The sequence below is a fragment of the Rhipicephalus sanguineus genome, chromosome 1 (genome assembly GCF_013339695.2).
Source record: "Rhipicephalus sanguineus isolate Rsan-2018 chromosome 1, BIME_Rsan_1.4, whole genome shotgun sequence".
NCBI classification, from domain to species: Eukaryota; Metazoa; Arthropoda; class Arachnida; order Ixodida; family Ixodidae; genus Rhipicephalus; species Rhipicephalus sanguineus.
This window is the reverse complement of record NC_051176.1, coordinates 60,787,871-60,798,911: the sequence shown is the minus strand read 5'-3', so window position 1 is coordinate 60,798,911 and position 11,041 is coordinate 60,787,871. Positions and strand designations below refer to the sequence as shown.

Below are 11,041 nucleotides of genomic sequence, written 5' to 3'. Positions count from 1 at the left end.
GTGGTTTTGGGGCTGTTTTTCGGAAGATTTACGGCCGTACCTGCACAGTCTGAAGGTTTGCTCGAAATTCGGGAGAGAGAGAAATGTTTTAATGAAAAGCTGGAGATGTTTGCCTGGCTATTCGCCTAAATTCGGCAGTCTCCTGTGGGCATGCATCAGTACGCAGCCACGAGCGAAACGTGGCGGAAACGGACCTGCCAAGTAAGTGTAATCGATCCGCGCTCTATCTATCGTTACCTGCTGCAAACAAATTTGCACCGTGTCCTTGCGGCGCTGGCGTCAGTCAAAGCCGGTCGAGGCTAGAGTGCCTCGATGCCCGCTCCTCCGCTAGCGGGGACGCGCGCATTGAGGCACCCTAGTCGAGGCCAGTGAGGTGGAGCGTTCGAGTTAACCATGCTGACGGTGGCACACCAAATATTGAACGCGTGTTGCATTCTTTCTGAAAAAGCTGCAGATTTGGATGTTCGTTTTTATAATACCCAACGTATGTACATACTTAAAGGGACACTAAAGAGAAACAATGAATCGGCTTAGATCGATAAAAAGTGCTCTGAGAACTCTAATGTCATTAATTTCGCATCATAGGTTTATTAATAGAGGAGAAAATAACGTTGACAGTTTCATTTTTAAATTTAGCGCCGAATTCTCCCAGCATGATGTCACGGATTTCAAAGTGTATTTATCGTATTTTGGCACCATTGGCTCAACAAAATCACCCCAAACTTGGTATGTTAAGTCTATGGCTCCCTCAGAGGACAATATACTTCATTTTTACCGATTAGGAACGACGTAGTCTCTAGTAGGCACGGTCAAAACGTGTGACGTCACGGTGAATGGTGCGGAAACTTCAAGGTGGCGTCGCCACCCACATTTTGCTTTCACACGTTTTCTCGCTTATTAAGCGTCTTCTCGATGCACGCATGGTGTTTCTGGTATCGTGAAATAGTACTTCACTAATATGAGAAAAATCGTATTGCTCTTTAGTGTCCCTTTAACACTGTAAAATGAATAAATTAGGCGACCGCAGATAAAAAAAAAGGGGGCAAGTTTGCACTAAGTTACGCGATTGTTGCACAATGCTTGGCACAGCGAAGCTTTGCACAACCTCCCGAAACTTTTTTCAATTTTGCATGTGTATGTGTATATATATATGTATATATATATATATATATATATATATATATATATATATATATATATATATACATACATACATACATACATACATACACGCACGCACGCATACAAACGCACACACGTACATAAAGTATAGTTGAACAACCCCCCCCCCCCCCGAAAAAAATTTTTTGGCTATGCCCCTGAACGTTTCCTTATCTTCCCCACAACATGTGCATTGTTCTTTTTTACTGAATCTTGCTAGGCCAGTTGGTGACAGTTCTTGGACATAATGAAACACAGTGCAATTAACCACGACGCAGACCAAGAGAAAAGAGGGACAAACCACAGCGCTGACTCACAACTGAATGTTTATTGAAAGCATATGACAGAAAAGATTGCGGCATATATATGATATGACATAAGTTGAGGCATATCACATCAGAAAAAAAGAGACAATGTAACGGCGTACCTTCCATTGCCCTAAACGATAGCGAGTTCACTTTAGATACGTACAATATCGTAATATTCTTGTTCTTGGAGTGCATACGTGGTCGTCTCGCGTTTTTTCTCAGTCTTTTGCTTTAATGTGGTCACACGGGTGTGAGAGTAGTAGTGATCTTTTCTGTCATATGCTTTCAATAACCATTCAGTTGCGAGTCAGCGCTGTGATGTGTCCCTCTTATCTCTTGGTCCGCGTCGTGGTTGCGCTGTGTTTCATTATGTCCAAGGACTGTCACCAACTGGCCTAGCTTTCAATTCTTCTCGAAGGCCATGGTTTGCCAGCTGGCGTCATGTAGCACGTGATCCTTTATCGAGAGGACAGCTGACCAATACGCCGTCGCATACTACCTGAAGGCATCAAGCCTTCTGCCATAACGAGACCCTCGCCATGAATGAATGAAGATCAGAAAGAAGAAGGTCAGAAAACACTGCCGATCGGTAGTCGAGGCTCCTGAGAACATGAGAGTCAAAAATTAGAGCACAGCACGCGGCCTGAAATTTACAATTAATTCTCAAAGTCAGCTAGATATCGTTCCCTCATCTCACCACAAATGATGCCATAAACCCACGGCTATGGCTGATTTGAGCATCGTGAGCTGTATAGTTGCCGTGGCCGCCGCGCATGCACACGCCACGTGCCCGCGCGCTCGCTCGCGATCACACTCAAAGTAAGCCGCGCATTCGAAGAGATATATTCAAGGTCATGACGCGCGCTGATGAAAGGACACATCATCTTGCCCCCTTCTAATACCCCCCCCCCCCCCATCTGCGTAGCTTTCAGCGCGCTCTGGTACAAAAGGAGAGAGAAAGCGCCTGAAGCGTACGACTAACCTTTGTAACTCCGCTCGTACTTGACGGATTCTAAAAATTTTTTGCCGCAGTCGAAACGTGAGACACTCAGCTCTATTGATGAAGCCATTCTATGATTACTTGGAAACGTGTCATAGGGCCCCTTTAAGGTTGCTTATGTCATGTAAGGTTAACCCTTGCCGCCAGGAAAATTAGAAGTGGAAGGGGGAAGGCGACAGGAAAAATTAAAAGTGAGAGAGAAAGACGAAGATTTGGGGAGAGACTGGAAAAGGCTACTCCTGATTTCTCCTAGGTGGGTCAGCCCAGGGGTGCTGTCCACATGAAGCCGGGACCAGAGGGTTGTGTTGCCCCTGCAGAGTGCTCCAATCACCCGACATCCGCCGCTCAACCCCCAGGATCCCGTCTCCCCCGGACACGGCTAAGGCCAAGCTGTGCATGGCTAGGTGTGGGATGTGGTTGTACCCCCCTCCCCCTTTTACTCAGGTCTGTGGTGACGCTGCTCGCCAAACGCCTGCCGAAGCAGAAACCCCTGCGGGGGGAAAACTAAATTCAAGCAGGAGCTTCCTACTGGGGATTATCAGATACTGCACAAGGATTATAGAAAAATTCCATCATGTCATCGACACAAGCCAACATTCATGAACACTAGCCACCACTAGCCATCGTTTACTAGTATGCAAGCAAATGCGGCGGCTTTGTGGTAAATGTAGTGGCCCACTTTCTGCACAACAGTCTTCTTTTGTTACGGTGTCATGCTGTTACAGACCTACACACACCAACATGCTTTTCTCTATAGAGTTAGCCAAAGGATGCTTGCACATAAAAAAAAAAAATAATAACGCACACTGTAGTCACGAAGTAACAACAGCTGCAATTGTGAAATTTATTAAAAAATAACATCCGTAAATTTGAATCAGCACAGCAGCATGGCCTCTCTCCATAACTACACTTACACAATGCTTGGAGAATGCGAAATGTGATTGCAGTACTCAGGATTGATCACTTGGCAAGGTTTCTCGGAAGACCGTCGGCATTTTTTTTTAACATTGATCGTTCCAAGACACTGCTAGTTTGATAGCATAGCATAGCATAGCACCTGCATGACCTGCAAAGAATTTAGTAAACACCTTGAGGCAATGTGCATAACAATGCATAATGCATGCACATTTCACAAATGAGAACTACAAAACCACAGCTCAATATTGTAGTAAACGAAGCCACAATCACGAAAAAAATACTACTCTGACAAAATCATGACGAAAGAAGCAGAAATTGTGCATGGCATATTTGCTTGACAAATCACTACACACAGTTATCTCTCCCATTATACTCCACATTATTCTGTCTCCATACAGTTGAGCTCACACTTCGACTATGCCCGTTGCTCTAGCCATATTCAGTTATTTAACCTGACATACAAACTCTGTGCAAAATGCAATTTGAAGGGATATATATTAAAACTCTTCTTGTGCACTTGTCAAATTGTTTGTGTTCTGTAAGGGTCATCGTCCGAAGAGCTCTCTGCAGAGCTGGTTCCTTAGTTTCAGAATGCATGTATGCATGTAGCCAGCAAGTTCTACATACAACACACAATGCATGCTTTTCAAAGGAACCCAACACAACGCCTCATAACAAAGCATATGTGAGGTCATTAGATAAGCTCAAAAACCTGTTCCCACAAAAATGCGAAGGTAATCAAAATAAATAAAGTTGTATGCTACCCTAGAGGCTGTCCTTGAATCACACAAGGATACGTACGAATGACAGCCTTGACTTCTGGTCTCTGTCCTAGTACCCACCTCAATGCCACAAGTCTGTTGCACTTGGTGAAGCACCTCACCGTGCCTCTGTTCTTTACATAGCAGAACCCACTACTGTGCATCTTGGACATTTCTTGCTGGACAGCTCTGCCTTTGCTCCCATTCTACTTGGGCATTTGCTTCAACACAGCCAAAAGCACACTATTTCATGTAAGATTAGACTATTATGGAGAGGACAATGAAAAGCACAGGCCCTGCAACCTTATAAGTGCAACTGTAGGTTCTCGTTGCTGTACAAAGAAGTGGCTGAGAAGTTTATCACTGCATGACCAAGTGACTGAACCTGCCCATTTAAAGTGTTTAAAAAGCACTGTGGGAGGCTTCCTTGAACACCTGTAGCAGTCGACACTTAGGCATGAGGAAAGTTAAGAATGTCAAGCACGACAACCAGAAGCTTAAAAAGAGCATGCCATTACTGTTTCTGGAAATCGTAATGCCCATTGCATATCAACGCATGTCCTTCCCTGTCCATTTGCGTCGTGAGAAAATTACACTTTGAGATGACCGAGAAAGAGGTGGTGCAACTGCCTCAGCAAAGCAAAAGCAAGGAAACACCTAAAGGCATCATGGCATTTCAGTAGGCATGACCAAGCTATAAAGCATTGAAAGTGCTCCTCCGGTAGAGTCCAGATCAAGTGCCTTCTCCATGGAATTTGCAGTGGACACCTGTTTAACACTCAGTGCTGCAATGTACAGTCGACCACAAAAGTTCACGGACCACGCCAGCGTGTGTCAAACTGCCTGCCTGCGCCAGCTAGCGGTGCACCACCTACCGTCTAGCGCAGCGCTGGGCCGGAAGCGGGTCTTCTTGTCGTTCACTGGTATGTCAATTTTCTACTGCAGCGCAGCATATTGTTAGTTCGTTTTCACACAAAGCGCTTATCTGCGGTATGAGTGTCACACTTCTATTTTGATAACAGAATCAAAGCTATCGCGGCGTGGGTAGATATCACTGTGAGCAAGATTGCGAGTGATAACAGTTATGTGGATAAACTGCTCTCAAGATAGAAGTACGTAACCACAGCTGCTGAAGAGCGCGACGCGTTAAAAAGTGGAAGGTGGAAAATATTTCTGCCCAGTGGGAAAATAGACAGGCCATCGATTTCGAGATGGATGCGTCTTGGGCGTAGCGCTGCCGTCAATCGCTGCTGACGTAGCGGAAATGTCGCGAAGAGGTTCTTGGCCACGTGCTCGCGTGGTTTGTAAACTTTTGTGGTCGACTGTACCGAGACAGCACTAAAAAACTCTAATTTCATATCCATTAAAGAATTACAGACAAAAATCTACATTGTGCTTGCTATGATGAAGCACTGCATACACACTAAAGGACCTCTGCCAGTGAAATTTTTGTTGGCAATTCTTATGTTTCAATGAGCAGATCTGTGTCTGATAATATAAACATTAAATCATAAATGCTCTAATGTAATGTATAATTAATGCTAGCATGACCAATTTTAGTGTCACTTCAAAACACCTGCCCAAAATCACAAGGAACTAGCACCCCACTGCAGTGGAGCACTACAAGATCATGTGTGGTAAGCAATGGAATGATGTGGGTGCTGCCTTATGGGCTTGGGTGTGGTGCACCAGGCAAGTTCTCCAGCCGAAATTTCTATTTGCCATAGGATGATAAAACAACGCGCAACACACCCGCTTGCACTGTGCCAACTTCATGGTGAAGCCCCCTGCAAAGCCCCCTGCAAAGTGCAGCCAGAACTACCTAGAGAGCAGCCTGACAACCGAGTGAGGAAGTAGAGATGCCAGTCTGTTGTGTGCAACCTTTCTGTCTCTGACATCAACAACACTCGCAAATCGTCACAGGGACGTCGAGAAGCCACTCAACGCGTCATATTGATGACGAAGTCGCAAGGTGCTGCTAACTCTGATGGGCATTAGCGCTTGCATTAAAGCCGTATTAAAGTATGTTCAAGGCTGCGTTTGTCACTCATTTTTGATCAGTGGTACCTATATATGCAGAGGAATAGAGCAATGCAAACATCTAGTGTTTGAAATTTTGGTGTCAGTGATTTTTCAAGCCCAGTGCAAAGAGCAGCGTGGCACCATAAGACTGATTCATAATCATCATCATCCTGTCCTATGTCCACTGCAGAACGAAGGCCTCTCCCAATGATCTCCAACCCACCTTCTCCTGCACGAGCCGATTCCATTTTATGCCTCTAAAATTTCCTAATTTCGTCGCTCCACCTAACCCTTTGCTGTCTCCTCAGCCACGCTTCCCATTAGGAGATGTGAAAAAATTTGCTGTTGCGATTCTTGTGGCATGTCTGCCTGTACTGCAGCTTATGAAGCAAGCAAGAGGTACCCAGTAAGACGTCTACCATTTCTGAAAGGAGAAAATCTGCTGAAACTTTTGACCACGCTGATTTGATACGTGACTCAATGAAACAGTGTTTAGTAGGAGGAGACATGTTAACAAAATGAGCATATGATTACAAATTTGGACTGTACTTTGTAACTGGCAGCAAGAGTTTCATCGTTACAAGCAGCAAAAGTGGGAAATTTTTGCCTGTAGTCTCTCATTTCTATCTTTTTTTTTCTTTCTTTTTTGTGTGTGCCTCCTCCATACATGGCTGGAAATTCCCAGTCTGCAATGTCAGGAGTCACGTGTGCAGTTTAGATGTCTCGCAAGCGGAGATATGAAACCCCAACACCATTTTACACTAGCCCCAAACTTCAAGACCCTATAAAATTCACCCTCACTAGGTATACTCCGTTTCATAACATCAGGTGCAACGCTATGAAAGCTAGCGAGACTTCTTGCAGTAGATCATTCGCACCAAAAAATAGTTCAATGATTTTACCACCCATGATGCAATTTTTTTTTTCATTTTTAGACTGAGTAATAAACGAAGATGCTTTGTACATAAGAAATTAAAAAACCCCATTATTTATACGGTTGTCAATATGGTTGTTTTGGGATCTGCATCTCTTTTGTTTTCATATCGTGGCCTTCACGATTATTTCGGTAGCATGCAGCCAGAGCCAATCGCGGACGCCACATTTACAACAATAAAATCCAAGCGTGAGACGGGCGGACTTACAAATTTTGCTGACCAAACTTCTTGCATGGCTTCCACAGCGTTGCACCTGATGTATGAAACGGAGTATAGCAACAAACTGCAGAGGTTTTGTGAATGCGTCTTCACCCAAACTTTCTCATTTTGCAAAGGCTAACTACACTGGAAGCACTTTCGAGCATGCTAATGCACTTTTGCACGTACTACATCGGTCTTCAAATTGTGAAGCAGAACCAGAAATTAATAAAGTTAAGCAGCAAAGTGCTGCTATGAGTACATACAATTTTTTTCGTGTTTTAACAGCGCTTGAGCAGACAGTAGTTTGTGTAACAAGGAGCAATGAATACAGCAACATGCACCACAATCCTGCATGCGTTATGGTAAGCTCTGTGAAACAATAGAACCACACCCTTAGGCATTACTTTTCTGAAAGAAACAACAGGTCATCAGTTCTTGGTATGCTACGGTTGCTTCCTGTTTAGCTTGCAACTTATCAGGGATACCAGTAGCATTTGTATTGTGGTACCAGGCAAAAATATGTAACTGTTTTTGCATGATAAAGTATGGTGCAAGAGCACAGAACCAGGCTGAACCAAGGGTCCTAGTTCACCATGGGCCTTAGAATAGATTCCAGTAAAAACAATGCAAATAAACTCACACTGTTATAGTACTCCGTGATGCATAGTTGTGCCTCAAGCCCGTAGCCAGGAATTTTTTTCGGGGGGAGCCCACTTGCTGAAAACCTTGACTATTTGAGAAAAATGCCTATTTTCATGATTTATTTTCGATAAAACACCATGTGTCATCAAAATTTGGGGGGGGGGGAGGGAGGGAGGGAGGGGGTGGCCCCCTGGGCCCCCCCTGGCTACGGGCCTGTTGTGCCTACAGAGTTAATTTACTTTTGACTACGGAAAAAAAGAAAGGTGGAAAACAAGTGGCACAACCTATATCCATGTCCAATCCACGCTCACAATAATACTATTAATGCCTTATCCCAAGCAGTGCAAGTTTTTCATCTGGGTGATCACTCGTGGTCAACTTGGACAATATACTCTTGAACAGTACTAAAAGCCACAAACCTTCAAGAACTTGCACCATGCACTAAACTAAAAGTAAGACTTTGAAGCTAATGGGTGAAGCCACGCAAGAGCAGTGCAGTTCCAACAGTGTGGCACTAACAAGCACGAGAAAAGCTGCATTTTGTCCGTGAAAAATGAATGTAAAGCTCAGAAATAGCATGTAAGGGAGCTGACCACGTTATGCCGGCGAATTTCAGTTCATCCCACCATCTAGTTCTTCGACTATCCCTTACCTAGGTACCCATTCCTTTACTCAGAGAACCAGTTATCCACCCTATGCAGTACGTGGCCTACCCAGCTCTATTTTTTCCATTTTAATCATTACTAGGACATGCGCTACCTCTGTTTGCTCTACACTGCTTTCTCCCTCTCTTGACGCCAATAATTTTCGTTCACTGCTTGTTTCTGTTGTATATGTTAGTATCGGTGGAATGAAAGATGTAGTAGTACAAATTTAAAACTGCTTGGAATTCGCAGTGCTCACACACAAGCAACATGAATCTTAACCAATTTAAGTACATTCTTAATGGTCCTCTTGTACACAGAGAATATTAAAAATACAAAGGTTCAAGAACGGTGAACACACAGCTGCTATATGCATACCTAAATTCTGAAGGCAGTGGCAACAGTGTTTCATGTAATTTATAGAATGTAATATGTGCGAATGCTAATATGCACTCTTAACACTCAACAAAAAAATCTTAATACAGCACCTAATGAATGCACAAGCATATCATGACAAAGGCATTTTGCCCAATTTTTTAAATTCTGAAGCTTCTGTTTCATGCACCTCTCTGGTGCTACGAATTCTTAACTTCAACTGAGCCAATTTGTTTTTTAAGTCATGACTTATTTCAAAATACAATGAGCCATATTTTCACTTGATGCTGTCACCACAGTACCAAAAGATAATCTAGACTATTGACACTTGATGCCATCACCACAGTACCAAAAGATAATCTAGACTATTGTGAAGTGATTGTACACTCCTTCATAGCAGACATTCAGTACAAACAGCACAAGTGACAGTTCAGTTGCATGTACAACTTTTGAAGCCGTGCTTCACCAGAGAAACCCAAAATGAAAATGTGTAAAAGTTTGCGCAAGCATTCATTTGTAAACAGCAAGTTTCCAAACATGCACCCTGTATTTAAATTACAAATATTTGCTTTTTGGCCTAACTAAGAATATGCTAGAGTTGTAGCTTCATTATGAGCATGCCAAAAAAACACTCAAGATTTCATCTTAAAGTGCAGGTTCACCACCACACTTATTATTGTAAGAAGACTTTACTGTGCAAAACTGGTTAAGCTTGTGCCTCACAGAAATAGAGCCAAGCTTTTCAGGGAAAAATGGATACAGTTTGCTATCCAGTCAGACATCTTGTGCATCTCTTGCATTGTGTACAGAAGGTCCGAAGCGAGTTCACAAGAATCTTCACAAGGAAACAATTTGCATTTTTCAGCACCTCCAATTGTGCTGTTACACAGCACAGTGGCTTGGTCCAGTGACACATAAGCACAGTCTGGTCAGTGCAATCAACAGTTCCAAGCAATGCACAGGAAAAGTTTTTGCGATGCTGTATTTGGTTTGTTGCTGTGCTGAACGCACAACACCCACAGTCAGAGGTGCCACTGTACAGCTCAGCAGTCACTTCCTCCAGGCGAAACTGGTGTCTAACATCCAAGGCATGGGTGTGAACAACAAACTGGTTGGTAAATACCACTGCACGAGGTCCACGCTCTTGATGTACATGACAACACACATACGTGACACTGGATATTGAGGCATATGCTGGTGCAAAGCCACACAATTGCACCTCGAGATGTGATGACGCAAACACAATGTCATCGTGTGCTAGGTGGTCTTGGTGTTGTTGCTTTTCGGGTTACTGCCAAATGTTGAGGAGGAGCGGTGGTGGTGCGAGTTGTGTCCATGGTGGTGCTGAGGCAACGGGTGAAGTGGTGCGTGGTGTGGCTGCGGCCGCGTCCCAAACCACGAATTCTTCCAATCGAGGTGTTCGCGAATCATCTGTTCCTCATCTGCCGTGAAACGAAGTAGCACAGATACAGCACGGATCAGGTGTTGTGCCTGCAAGAAACATGCAACCAATTTCACACAAAATGCTTCTGTAGTGCAGAACTGTTTACATGAGGCATACACAAACTTCTGATAGCAAATATTACTGCAATGGCACTATGATGGAAATCCTAGACTTTTACAGAAATTTATCTAGTGGTTAAACATAAAGCAAGCTCGTAAAACAACCAGGTTGCATAGTCTGGGCATCCATCATACTGGCAACGTCCAAGGTTACTACAGCTGAACCCTTTTATAAGATGCACTGATGTAACAGACAATTGGGTATAAGAGACACCAGTGTGCTTACATCGGAACAAGGTCTAATTAAAAAATGAGACCCGGTACCCTGCTTATAAGGGACACCTCATATAAGGGACAAGAATTACTCCCTCGACTGTGCCTTCCATAAAGGGGTTCAACAGTATACAGACCCCTTTCTTTAAACAGCTGGTCCGCTTACTATCAACAGATGGTGCTTGTGCCAATCCTAACCATCTGTTGCCTCCGTGGCAATTTGATTTTTGGTCATAACAGGCATGTTTTAAGAAAGATGAAATGCAAAAATGTTTTGGTACTTAGATTTAGGTAAACG

The 11,041-nt window shown here is 43.7% G+C and overlaps 1 protein-coding gene across 2 annotated transcripts in view; it reads right to left on the bottom strand.

Annotated features, from left to right (window-relative positions):
- Positions 1–3,289: 3,289 nt before the first annotated feature.
- The window catches only part of LOC119391964 (golgin subfamily A member 1), a 109,224-nt gene continuing 101,472 nt past the window's right edge, over positions 3,290–11,041 (bottom strand). For both annotated transcript variants that reach the window (XM_037659609.2, XM_037659613.2), the window contains one exon: positions 3,290–10,458. In XM_037659609.2, the coding sequence (XP_037515537.1) occupies positions 10,225–10,458 (234 nt within the window). In that variant the 3' untranslated portion in view covers positions 3,290–10,224. The remainder of the gene's footprint in view (positions 10,459–11,041) is intronic.